Raw genomic sequence first — 13931 nt, forward strand, 5'->3', positions numbered from 1 at the left:
ACTGGGGCTGCAGCTGGCAGGTACCACTGTGGTCTCTGACAGACGGGCTCTGTCTTTCCAGTGGCAGAAACAGAACCTGTTCCTTCCCTGCAAATGCCCTCTCCTTCTCAGGCATCTCCCCCAGAGCTGCCATGGCAGGAGTCCTGCTGTCTGTCTGCTGCCTTCCCGTCCAGAGGGGCTGTCTCACCCATCTTCTTGCACCCCTGCGAACTGGTTTCAGTGGGTGCAAGATTGCAGAGCACAAAGGCAGGTTCCCTGACTCCCTCCTGCTCTCTCTGCCCAACATTTCCACCAATTCCTCAGTCATGGACTGATCCCCCTGCCTTCAACTACTCACATAAAGCCCAATTCTTGTCTCACAGCCTATTTCTTCCTCCTTTTCTCCTTCACTGTTGGTTGAGGCCATAGAGAATGTCCCTTAGCCAGCCACAGGCCTGATAATATGGAAAATGGAAAGTACTTTCTCCATCTTCACAGAGGGAAAAGTTTCTGATCACTGAGATAAGAACGTGCCACTCACTGAAGCTGGGCTGATGTGGTTAGCAGTAATTAACAGAGGGCCTGAACATAACAAATGGCACCAATTCCTATGAAATCCTCTTGTCAAATACCTGAGGGCATTTGGCAGCACTGTAGCAGTCCCCAGCAGTGGCATAAGGAACAGGTCGTCCATCATGTGTCCTCGCAAACTGTAAGTCAGTTGCTGTGGAGAAGAGTTGGTGAATAACATGGAAAGAAAGATGCAGGGAGAGAGACAAAAATAAATGTAAACGTGTTCTTTGCTAATGTTTAAATTCACTAAACCTTAATCTTGAGAGTGAAGACTGCTAGATCTTTAATATTTGATCTCCCAATTCATCACACATGTGACACCCAGCACATAAACACTGAATTTAACAGGAAACTTATACACTCGGTGTTTACAATTCAGTTTAAGTCCACTGGTGATTTAAGAACAAGGTATAAATAACAACAGAATTCGAACCCATGACTTGGGGTTTCTTTTTCTATCAGAAAATCCCCCCCTTTCAAGAAGGCTACAGGACCTCCTAAATTTCCCTTTTAAACAAAGGCAAACAACCATCTCTGCTCTCCTGGCTGCCCCAGCCCAGGGGTCGGGTTTTCAAAGGGAATTGGGGTATTTTGCTCTGGAAGGATCTGAAGTAACCGAGACTCATTTAGATGGGGATGTGAGATAGCTCCTGCCCGACAGAGGTAGGTGCCCAGCTCCTTTTGAAATTCAAAGGGAGCTGGTATCAAATTCCCCGGGGGTGGTTGCTTTCAGATCTTTACCTAGAAGCTTTTACAGATTATTAGTAGCTTTTTACAGATTGATAGACTGGGAGGTCTTGAAAATTAAGTGATAAAAACCACTTATCAGATAAAGAGTCGTTTTACAAGGAAGGATTTTGATTGGTTAAAAAAACCTCGGCTCTTTACTGAATGAACTTCCAACAATATGTTGTATTTTTAAAACATTTGCTGGAAACTGATAGCATCTCTGGAGTCAGGGAGACTGAAACTGTAACCCTATGGGATGCTACAGGTTCTGTGATGGTGAGATGGCTCCCAGCTCCCAGGAATTACAGGAGAGACAGGGTATCACTTACATTGCACAGCTACAGCCCTCTTCTCCCCTGCTAATCCATGTCCCCATCTCCATCACTATCAACACAAATTATTTCCCCAAGAGCCTCCTCTGCCCTGACCATAGAGAGCAGCATCCCCACCCTGGCGGAATCCCCTGCACTGGCATCTCCTGACACCCTTCTGTGTAAAATGGGGGGGGGGCAGCTCCTCCCTTGTTAAGCTTTGTGTCTGAGTCCAGTCTGAAAATAGGAGATCAAACGAAATAAAATCCTTCAAAAAACACACTGGCCTGCCAGGTGCATGCATTCTGCAGAGCATATGCACCAGCAATTGTCTTAATATTTTCCTCTTTATAGAGAAATAATATGAGCATCTCTGATGGAAAGTTGCAGTCTCCAGGAGTAAAGCAGCAAACAGGTGACCAAGTTTAAAAGAAGCTTCTAACAGGAAAGCTCAGGAATATTGCTCACTAGAGTACTACTGCTTGCTTGTAGTTACAGCTATATTTGTGTCAAACAAACATTTTGTTTTTAATGGCAAGGCCCTGTTTTTACTCACTTATTATTTGCATAGTGTTCAGGTCCAGCCTTACTTTGCTGAAGGTGGAAAACCCAGCTGCTGTGTAATCTTTCCTACACTGGCAGTCTTCTCGTCTGCTCCCGTTATACGGACACTCGGTCGGGTTATGCAATCTAAATCAAAAGAAAACCCTTTCTACTCATGACCGGAAAATATTGCCATGGAAAACAAAAACACCGTGAAGCTCACCATTACAGGATTTCTTACCTGTATCCATACACCTCTGAAAAATTCTCTGCGTCCCCATTTACAAGGGTCACATACTCCTTTGGGCTGTCAGTCTGCATCCCAGAGCAATACACCTGAGAGAGAGAGAAGCCAGAATTTTGTCACAAAGGCAAAAGCATGGCTGAGAAAAACAAAGGCAGAAAATCCAAGGGTGGAAGTGAAGAGCACATGCAGGGTCCTCTTGCACCTTTGGAAAATGCATTAACTATCATTCTGTTGCTGAAATGCACCTTTAACGTCTTTCCTTTGACTTGCAGGAAATATTCACCATCTTCAGTGACACCTTTGAGATTTTTAACGTCTTCGCAACTCCTTGGTAGTTCACCTGAAACAAAACAGAAATACTTGTAGTTACTGAGCAACTGTACATCAAAATTTCTTTTGGAACACTGTGAGGCACCCAAAACATCAAAAATCTTGTTTATTTTTCAGAGGTTTGCCTGGTGGGCCTTAGTGCTTAGTTAGACGGCTCCCAATGCTTGGAAATACTGCAGATCTCTAGGAGTTTGATGGGAAAAGATGCTGCAGCCATGAGAAAGGCAAAGGAAGGTGGAAATCTGCAGACTTACAGTCATGGACATTGTGGCATGTCCTCCTCTCCTCAGGTTTCAGATCCACATGGCACAAGCTGCTGACCTGGTCGTCGTTCGTCAAACACTGCACCGACCGGTGCATGACCCCAACTCCACAGGTGACAGAGCACTGCAGGACACAAGACAGAGATTCGGGGCTTATCTCAAGGGTTTCTGTGTTCCAGAAGAATAGAGACAGGAGGTTTTTCCCTTGTATCAAGAGAAAGACTCCAAATCCTGCAAAGTGTTCAAACATAATTGTAATTTTAATCAAATGAGTAGTCCCTTTGATTATTAATCCCTTCATTATTATCATCATCATTGATTACTTCAAGAGGACTACCATACTTTGCTTAGCATTTGCACACTTTGCTGGATGAGGCAGTTGGTTAAGGTGAACCAACTGGTGCCCAACGGAAATGGTTTATTTTTCACATTAGGAAGGTCATACAAGAGAGAAATGTTCCCCAGAAGGCCTGCATGGTAGAAATCATCTCCTGGTGGTTGCAAGACATTGGTTGGGTCATTCCCATGGGCCTCTGAACAAACATGGCTGTTTTCTATCGAAATTGCACAAAAAAAATGGAGCCTCAATTTTCTTTCCTCTCACCCGCTGGAAAAAATGGATAAATCTGGGTAAATAATGGCTCATCCTCAAACAGCCCAAACCAAGGGCAATCTTAAGGCTGAAGTTGCACAAGTTACTGGAGCTGCCAAACAACAGCCCATCCTCTGCACTGACTCGCAGGGAGGATCTGAAGCTTCCTCTGGGGCAGGAGGAACTTTGGTTTCAAATGGCTTTGCCAGTTACTGTGACAACTTACACTACATATTGCTTGGCTTGACCCTCATTGCCTTGTAAAAGTTTGACAAATTCCTACAAATGCCTGAGCTAGGTTAATAAATCAAGTTTATGGGAGAAACATCACATTTCAAAGAATGTCAGAAGCCCGAAGAAGTGAAATGTTATCACCTTAACTAAAATTTGATCTTGTAGTTCAGGCCCCAGAAGAGGCTCAACACAAATAACTTTAGCAGAAAGGACAAGTTCTTTCCCCTCCTGTCCCAGCGTTTGTAAGAAGGAAGAGGGAGAAAAAAAAAGGAAAAAAAATCATTTTAAGGCTCAAATGACCAGTGTTTTGGCCTATTGGTGGCTCCAAAATCTTGTTCATACACATGGCCAAGTGGGATCAACTGCAGTTGCCAGAAATCCATCAGTCCTTCCAGCAAAAGACTTTCAAACCCTCATTTTCTGCAATGGCCCCCCTCTTTGACTGAGCACTCAGCACGACCATCAACATTGCCACAAATTTTGGCTACGTCCAAATTTTCATGGAGATCGTGACTCTAATTTTAGCTACCAGGACTCACCCATACAATGGAGTTTAGTCTGGAGCACGGAGCCCTACACACAGTGGGGCTGCTGCTCCACCAGAGCATTCAGTGCATTAATTTATGCAGCTTTTAAACACTCCCCCTCCAAACCTTCAGCCTGTGTCCCTGATGTAAAAAAAAAAAAATTCAGTTTGTTCCAATCTTTCCAGTTAAAAAAAGAAGTTTTCCAAACTTACACTTCCCCAGTTGCCGACGCGCCAGGACGCCGAGACAGGGCATTCCCCGAGGTAGCAGGGCTGGATGTTGGGTGGCTGAGTGCCAGGACAGTTGACCATGTTCTGGTACCCGTACTCATAGTGGTCCTTCCCGGTGTAAATCTCACTGCAGGACACGAGGCGCTGCCTGTATCCCTTCCCACACGTGACGGAGCACTGGGGGCAGAGGAAACACCAGTGAGCACCACATGTGTCAGTAAGGGCACCCAAAACAGGGAGGAAAAGCAGGCTTGTCAACTTGTTAACACAGCAAGCTGCTCCAGGGGATCACTGGTATCTACTTAAGCCAGTCATGAGTATCATGAGCGATTACTACAAGTGAGCTGGTGCCTGACACTGAGCACCCAGTACCTCTCTGGGATGGATCTACAGCTGCTCCAGGACTCTCTAGCCAGGCTGGCTCCTGGGCACATGTTATTTCTTCCCAGGTGCAAAGAAAGGAGCAGAAGATCCTTTGGGACTCAGAAATGCCTCTATTATTTAGTTGGTTTGGTTTGTTTGTTTGTTTTTTCCATGGAATACACAGAGATAGAAAACGGTTAAGACTGATCCTGAATTGCAGGTATTTGGCAGCAAATGGAAGAATGAGAAGTTTTTCCTTGTAATTAGAGGATAAACAGTGTTCTGCCTTCCTCATCAAAAGGCTGATGGGAGCTGGGGAGAGACAAGCTCTGGGTCTGAGAGCCCTCTCCCACCTCTCTGTCTTCATGGGCCTGAGTGCTCCCAGGGGTCAGAGATGATGGGAGTTGGTAGAGGGTGTCTGGGCAAGGGACAGCCAGGGCTTCAGCCTCACAGGCAGCTCAATATTTCTCTTAGGAAACCACTCAGAAGACCAGGCTACTCTGAGATATTATCATGTTGCCGCATTTCCCCCTCCTGCTTTATATCTTGGGTGGCTTGTCTCTCCTCCCCCTTAGTCCTGGCATGTTTTCTTTTTTCTCTTTTCTTGTTCTTTCTTTTTAATCAGTGCTGTGTCAGCAGCTGCCTTGTCATTTCCCTCTGCTGTTCCTCCAACTGAAAGTAATCCTTCACTGGCTGCAGGAGGAAACAGGCTGAGATTAGCCCAGGTCCTCCCGCACGCGGTGCCTGCCGCGAGGAAAACTCATCTATTTTCCTTGCCAAGCCCTCGTCCAGCTGTGAGGGTGAATCTCCTGCCTTTGCTCACTCTGGGTCCTTGCTCCTGCCAAAGACAGCACTGAGGAAGGATGTGTCCCCATGGTCACATCCAGGCTCGCCTTTCCCCCACGATGCTCGCATGGAACCTTGCACAGCCCATAGGGCCCTGGAGCCGTCCAGGAGGGGATGGCAATAAAACCACATAAATAAATGAATGAATGAAATAAACCAGCAAAAGAACAAAGAGGGTGCCTGCTGAACACGATGTGCCTTGGAAGAAAACTGCCTCCAGATATTAGCTAGGACCCTGAGCATGCTGCTTTTAGTCTTTAATATCCTGATCATCTCCCACAGCCTTGTTCCTTTCTCTCCAACAAGGAGATTGCACAGAGAAACAACTCCAAAAATAATGATTAAAGCCCGCAGCACTGCCCTGCCAGTGTTGATTTGGGTTGCAATACCTCAGCAAGGGCAGTGTTGAGAGGAGAGTACAGCCCAGTGCAGGGACAGGGATGGGGACTCACCTCTGACCACTCCCCTGTGATCCAAATGTACTCGCAGGGTGGCAGCCCACAGCTCTCCATTTCGGGGGGGCGTTTGCTGGCGTCGCAGTAGTCGCTGTTCTGCAGCTGCTTGTTGTTCTCATCCACACAGACCACCTTGCGGTACCGGGACGTCTCCCCGCAGGTCTTCATACACTGTGTGCAAGAAACAACGGCTCATGCAACCCATGAGGGACTTCAGGAAATGAACAGCCATCTGGAGGGATCCCTCCTCCCAGCAGCCTGCCTGAGTGGTGGCTCTGTGCCTCATGTTGGTGTCTGCCACTGGTATCACTTGGGGGCAAATTTTCTATCAGGGCCCTGCTGTGCCAGGTGCTGCAGGAACATCCAGTGACAAACTGGTCCTGACTTCTGAAGGTACTAACCCAAATCAAAGATGTAAGGAGAGAGAAGAAACTGAGGTAGCAGGAATTGGGAAGGGGCAGATATGGGGTCCAGCTGCGATGGGACCAAGAGATGCAGTAACGGGCATGCTGGGCCAGGAGAAGGGGCAAGGGGAAAAGAGAAAGGACAACCCCCATAATTTCAGCCTCTAGTAAATACAAATATTTGAAGAATGGCAACTCAACCATCCCCCTTCCAAAAAACACACTGATACACCTTTGGCAGTGGCTGGTGTTGGGGGAGCCCCTTCCCCAGTCCCCATCAGCAGGCGAGCAGCAATGCCCTGCCTTGGCATGGAGTGGGGGCACAAAGAATCATCCTGGAATCTTTTGGGTTGGAAGATACCTTAAAGTTCCAACCCTCTGCCATGGGCAGGGACACCTTCCACTAGACCAGGTTGCTCAGAGCTTCATCCAGCCTGGCCTTGAACACAACTCTGCAGCCACTGCAGTGGAGGCAGACCTGTGGGTTTATTCACTTTTAAATATTGCCCTGCCTGATATTAAGAACAACCCATGCCAGCCGAGCACCACTGCTCCCCAGGGCCTTCTGGAGACTTTAAGGACTCAGTTCTTTCTCATCTTGGAAAAAACAGCCCGGCTGCGAGGCTGTGCTTGGAGAGCATCTTAAAAAAAATACACATAAAACAAAATAAATCAGCGTAGGAGCAGTTGTCTGGATAAAACCCTATTTTCTTAAAGTTATCGCCTATAATGGACTTCTAACACTTTCAACTAACTGGATTAACAAGGAGAAAAATGCATGAAAATAATCATTTTATAGAACATGTAGGAAATGTCTTCCCCTAAGGAAAAGGATAAAACATTCAATCAGACCATCCCTATCTGTACAGAAGCCCTGTTTGAAGTCACCTAGGCTTGGAGGGCTGTGCCAATTTAATCTATTTAGAGTCTCACCCTCCAAACATTGTTTCCAGCCTCCCTGAAGCAGCTCCTGCTCTCCTGGCTGCCCCACAATTAGCGAGATCTTAGTGGGTTCAGCTAATTGCAAAACGCAGGCACTGTCGGGGCCCTGTTTCTGTAATTAGCTGTCAGAACCAAGATTGTAAATTACGTGAGAACTCTGAAAAATCAGATCAGTCCATGGCAGAAGCAGCAAACCAGGAGAGTCGTAACATCATATTGGGTGCAAATATTTAGCACTGGGGCAAAGCGGAGAGCGATGGGGAAGGAAAGGCAGCCCCACAAAGCAGCATTTATTCCAAAAGAATAACTTAGGAGCTCTTAGGCAACAGTCAACATTGCAAAATCTGCAGTCTGCCAAAAGACCCCAAGGGCTCTGTGTGCTTTCAACCTTATTTACTCTCTTGCTTTGAGTCCTTAGAGTGGAAGCTCCTTTTAGGTCTTTGCTGAAACATGGCGATCCTACAGGGGGTAGAGGAATTTGCTGGAGTGTGATTTCCCCAGAAAGCAAACAAACTGTGCTATATTTGCCCATCTCTGATCATGTCTCTATTACATAAGTAAAAAAACTGAAAGGGGGTCATTGCATGTGGCATCACTCGCGCTCCATCTGGAAGGTGCAGCTTCCCTCAGCGCTCTCCAGGCACCTTTTGGAGCAGCCTGAACCCCGACCTTCCTGCTCCCCCCTAGTGAGGGACTCTCTAGCACAGTAGGAGTGGGGCCATGGGATGCTCAAAGCTCCCCTCGGCTTTGGTCTGCATTTGCCAGCCCAGCAAGGAGTCACCAGCACAGGGTGAATGGTTCCAGCCCTCGGCTGCTGATGGCCAAAGGAAGCACCTGGCAAGGAATGGGAAGAAAGGCTGATTTTGTCTCCTCCCCTTAATGTATATTTAAGCCTAAATTTGCAAAGTTCATTGGCTCAGGCTTAATTTTAAGAGGGTGAACAATCTCTATGCATCTTCTGACTTTGGCCTTGAAGGACTATCACATCAAAGCCCATCCTTGTTTACAGCACATCAAAAGCCCATCCTCTCCTCGTTTATTTAAAGTCATTGCTTGCTGATGAGAGATTGACACTCTCAAGCACATGCCAGCCTGCTTTGGGTTTCTCTGCAAATAACCGTTGTGTGGCCGAATAAACCTGAGCCAGCTCTGTGAATTTTGTCATAATCAGTAAATTAAAGTTTGATTATTTGTAATTTTTAGGGGTAACTGGCAATTAAAATAATCCCACTGAAATATTAAATGCGGCTCAAAGACGGTGAGGCTGTCGTAAACTAAATCAAAGAGAAACACTGCAGAGGTTCCAATCAGCCACCCCAAGGTTATAAAACATTATTCATGTAGAAAGCAGAGAGTCCAGCTAGCATGGAAAGGCTATTATTCCTTTCAATACAGTGATAGATTTTGTATGAAATCTCATGTTCAAGAGTGATTTAAATCTCACATAAAAACTGTGGGGCCAGGATATAACAGCTATTGATAGCAAAAGCTAAAAAACAGGTCAGGCATTTGACAATATTTGTCTCTTGCGCCTCATTTCCCAAATTCTGAACTATTTTCCTGGCAGTTCAAATTAAGGATCATTTCAAGCACTTCTGCAACTGTTTTAGAAGAGTAATAACAATAATTACAATAACCTCAAAGGCATTGCTTTGCAAAAGCATTCATTGTTTTCTTCTTTTTTTTTTTTTAAATCACCATCTGACACAGAGAAGCAATGAAATCCCCATGCCATGAGCACTTGGAACATGCCTTGGGTAACTCTGCAATTCAAATCAGGCAAGAATGGCATAATTTCACCCCAAATGGCAAATGTCAAGGATTCAAGAATTGCATTGCAGCTTTGAGAACCATGGATTGTCCTTCCACAGAGGCTCATCTCGAAGAAAAAACCCTTCTGTCTCCCAGTTTTCTCTTTCCCTTTGGTCTGAGTTTCACTTTGACATTAGCAAGGCTCTTTCTATTGACTTTCTTCTCCCCAGTGTGGGCACTGAGAACAGGTAATTAATGGTGATATAGCAACAGATCCATAAAGGGTTTCCAATACGTTCCCTATTCCTTCACATTCGCAAGACCAACTTTTTTCTAAATAACAACAAAAAGGAAAAAAAAAACACACACCAACACCAAAACCTCTTGACAGATTCTCTTTAAAGATACGAAATCAAGAACAAGACAGCACTGGGATGTTATTTTACATCCTGGCTTTCATGTCAATTAGGGATTTCATTGCTGCTCCCTGCTCAGAGAATACTAATGCAATCTGTGCCTCCTCACTGTAAATAACACACAGACAGTACTTATGGCTGGTAAGAAGGGGCTATTCCTTTTTTTCACTGGGTTCGAAATAAGAAGAAATAAGAAGAGCTCTAAAGAAGAACTGCCTGAAGTCAGCCAAAGGGGTGAGCTCACATTGGGCATCTCTGGTGTTTTCCTATTAATGGTTACTTAGGGGTGAAGAAACTTTCAGCCCATCCCCCTAGTAAAGCTCTTCTGGGGAAAAAATATCTCCATAATATTTAAAAATTTCCCCAGTGCAACTGCGGGAGCCCTGGAAAACTTAGGAAAACATCAACATTCACCTCTCACCAAGGGCTTGGCAGGGTGGAAGCAGACAGGGGCCTCTCACCACTGGTTTGAAAGTTACAAAAATAAGGGAGAGAGGGCAAAATTTGGTTGAAAGCTGGACTTGATGATCCTGGAGGTCTTTTGAACCCTTAATGATTCTATGATCCTATGAAAGAATGGGGCAGAAGCCATTGCTTTTCAGGGCTAATTGCAACACTAGGTAAGGACTAGCACTGCATGCTGTTTGGTGACCTACTTTGCTGCCTGTAAATTTATTAGCTGAAGAAATTAGTGGGCTCTGTAAAACCAAAAGTTCATTGCAAGGAATTTGCTGGAGCCCCCTCAGTCATTCCTCCATTTCTTTTTCAGGCTGGGATATTTCCATTGGGTACCACTGCGTGGCCAGCTCGGCTTTGCCTCCTGCTGCTTCCCATCACACTTTGGCTCCCTGGCAGCTGGGAAAGGGCATAGTCCCCTCTGGCCTCCTGTACTTGTGGCCAGGTTACACAGGATTATAAACCCAACTTCTCAGCACTGCTGAGGCTGGGGAAATGAAGCTAAACTTGAAGCTTGTGGGGAAGGAGAGATGAGAGTAAAGTAAACACTGCCTTAGCCTGACATTTTTTCTTGCTGTAGAGGAAAAGTTGCCTCTGCTTTTTCTCTCATCAAATTTGCTTTTTCTAAAGTCTTCCCTTTTTTCTTTCTTCTTTTTATTGACACCATAAAGGCTCTGGAAGTGTCTGCAAACACCAAAGCTCTGAGCAGGAAGCCGATGGCTCCTCTCCATCTCTTGTTACTGGAGTAGGAGGCTCTGCTTTCCTTCACACCATGGCCTCTTTACACCGTCCCGACGGCAAAGGGATCTGAACCAATTTTATCCCCCTTCAAGACCTCTCTGGCCCATGCAGGAGCACTATAAAAGCCCCCTGACTGCCAAGGAATGCTGGGTCCCTGGTTGATTATTACATCTCCTGCTCCCTGGAATTGTGCACTGCAGGATTCCAGGTGACCAGGATCTGATCATCCACCTCCAAAGTCAGTGAGACCTTTGCTGTTCCAAGGGTGAAGGGTCGAGCCCCCGCTGCTCCCCTGATCCAGCCTAAAGGGTTGTTTTTCCTGGGGACTGATCCTGGTCACTCAGGAAAGCACTGTGTCCCTTGGGAGACCCCAACTCAGCACTGCTCATGGCTTGACAAAAGTGCATGGACTGGGAGCTCAGTGAAAGGAGAGGGACATCAAAAAAAGATGGGGTGATGGTACAGGAAAATGAGAATTACCACTGTCCCCTGATTCCTCCAAACCCACAGGCACGGAGCTCAAGCTGCAGCAGCACGGCAGGGCTCTGCCTCTGGGAACAGACCCAAATCCGCCCTACCCAAAACCTGCTCAATATTTGCATAGGTCCCAGCCAAACACAGGGCAGCACGAAGCAATAAATTAACCCTACCGAGGTATTTCTCCTCTCCCCCTTCCAGCCAGCACGCATGAGCGTTCCCTCTGCTTTTTTTTTTTTTTTTTAATTGGCAAGCCCAGCTTGCACCCCCCAACACCCCGACCCTCCAGCAGCGATCCCCGGCCTCCTCGACCCCGTCTCCAGCATCACCCCGTGCTTGAGAGCACAAGTGCCGTGACCCCAGGGATGGGTGAAGGGGGGTTCCCGCTTACCGGCTGCCACTCGCCGGCTGCCCAGCGGTGCGTGGGGCACTCGGGGAGGTGACAGTCCCGCTGCGGAGGGGGACGGCTGGCCGGGTCACACTCGGCATCCTCGGCTGCCTTGGCGGTGCCGCTGTGGCAGTGCACGGCGCGGCGCTGGACACCCCGGCCACAGGACACGGAGCACTGGAAGGAAGGACAGGAGGTGAGTGTTGGTGCCCGTCACACCCGTCACGATAAGTTCGTGGGGTTCACCCCTCTGCTCTGGGCTCGACAGCAGCGATGCTCTGTCACGGTTCCAGGTGAGGCTTTTTTTCATTGCACAAGGGGGGAAATTATTGCGGGCAGGCTGAAATCCCTGCTCCGCTGAAGCCAGCGGGAATTTTTCGCCGCTGGCTTCACTGGGGTCAGGACTTCCCCGGCCAGGATTTTTATTGCAAAATCCTCTGGAGACAGCGGCACTGCTAAACCATCACGACACGCCAGAGGCAGCTCAGGCACTCGCTCAAAAAAGTAATAGGTCAAAATACATCAAATGCCACAAACAGAGTGGACTTTAATGGAAAGCAAACTGGGATTGTATAGAAGAAAGTCTGTAGCAGTAGAAGGGGAAAGGTGTGATACAACTGGGATTTCTTCCAGCAAGCATCTAAACATGCACATGCACACAAGGCAGGGAATAATGTTAGTTTGTGAAAATAAATGTCTTTTTGAAATTAACTGCATTTCATATTTCCTCCATTACACTGTGGAGTTCTTCTCAACTCCCAGTTTCCAGGCACAGCAAGAAATGCCTGAATTACTCTGTTTCTCACACATCTTCAAATTATTATCTATACTACAATCCTTTTAACAGCTTATTTTTTCTTTCACGCAACATTTCTTAGTGTTGTGACTGCACACTAATATGTAAGCAGTACTTATCCCTCTGACACAGATTCTTTTTGGCTAGAGAACTATACGATGTAGATTTGAAATAAAGAGAATTTGCATTTACAGAAGAAAGCATGTAAAAATCAAAGGTATGCATTTAAAACACAGATGAATTAACAACTAATATAAGCAACCTTATTAATATATCAGGAACTAAGAAAACAAGTTCACAGCCTGTTATTGCAATACCAATAAAACCTCCTCTTAAGGCAGGGAATTAATCGGTGCCTAATGGGGAAGCAATTCCCTCTTCAGCAGAATGTTCCTCCATTATGCTGTTTGCTTTACTATCCTAATGCCCCATAAAGCCAAGAGGACCAAAGAAAAGCTGACTGTGAATATTCCTCTGGCTTCTGACATTTCTGAGAAGGTGGGAGTATCCTTGTGTAGCTTTTTGAAAGCAGCAGTGGGATTTCTGTCACCGGTGATGCAAACGCTTCCCATATGCTGCGCTGGGATTAACAGCGCTGTTTGTCCCACACATTCCATAGGGGACACTAAACTGAATAACGGCCATAAACTTGGAGAAACATATACACCAGGATGCCTACCACGCTCCAAAATGCCTTTTGGCTTGCATTTATCATCACCCTAAAACGCACATGCCCGGGTACGTTAGGATGGAGGAGCACAAGTGACACTGTGGCTCTTTTACTGTGGCCTGTGCTCTGTGAGACACCTGGGTTTGGAGAGAGGGAGGTTGGTCTCTGTGCTGTGCCAGAATCATTACCTGGTGTTCTAGCCGTGTTTTTAGACAAGGCTGGATTTCAGTGTGTAACTGAAATACGTAAATACCAGAGAGCAGAATAAATATTGGTATTTTTGCTAAGTGAAAGGTAAATGGCCATAATTGATATCACTTAGGAGAAGCAAACACATTAAATCTGACATTTCAGTGCAGACACAGGCACATTTAAAACTTGGAGAAAAAGCCTTTTTCCTTCCCTTCTGATTATTATGGATATATTAAAAATCCTTTGCTTCAGGGAGGTGAGTCCATAACAATCTAGAAAAGAATTAACCACCCTCTGAATACAAAACATGCAAAGAGAAAAAAAATCTGGGAGCGGAGCATCAGCATAGCCGGTGTCTGATTGGGATTAATTTTTAGCCCTTCCTGTATCTTTTAATCCTGATTTTCTGAATAATTCCTTTTCCCAAAAGGAAAAGGAAAAAAGATCCTAAAGGTACAATGCAACAGGTCCTGTG

General features: G+C 46.1%; 1 protein-coding gene across 5 annotated transcripts in view; it reads right to left on the minus strand.

Moving 5' to 3' along the window:
- ADAMTS9 (ADAM metallopeptidase with thrombospondin type 1 motif 9) overlaps positions 1-13931 on the minus strand; it is an 84966-nt gene that overhangs the window by 5785 nt on the left and 65250 nt on the right. For 3 of the 5 annotated variants that reach the window (XM_027892417.1, XM_027892420.1, XM_027892421.1), the window contains 8 exons: positions 11802-11975; positions 6220-6393; positions 4541-4735; positions 2967-3099; positions 2628-2722; positions 2377-2471; positions 2149-2282; positions 612-703 (listed from right to left, as the gene is read on the minus strand). In XM_027892417.1, coding sequence (XP_027748218.1) covers positions 612-703; positions 2149-2282; positions 2377-2471; positions 2628-2722; positions 2967-3099; positions 4541-4735; positions 6220-6393; positions 11802-11975 — 1092 coding nt within the window. Of the gene's footprint in view, positions 1-611; positions 704-2148; positions 2301-2376; positions 2472-2627; positions 2723-2966; positions 3100-4540; positions 4736-6219; positions 6394-11801; positions 11976-13931 lie in introns of those variants that run through there. The other 2 variants (XR_003572185.1, XM_027892419.1) reach the window with 2 other exon arrangements.

Source organism: Empidonax traillii, unplaced genomic scaffold (genome assembly GCF_003031625.1).
Source record: "Empidonax traillii isolate 1590-97213 ecotype Southwest subspecies unplaced genomic scaffold, ASM303162v1 scaffold351:size1117198, whole genome shotgun sequence".
Classification (NCBI taxonomy): Eukaryota; Metazoa; Chordata; class Aves; order Passeriformes; family Tyrannidae; genus Empidonax; species Empidonax traillii.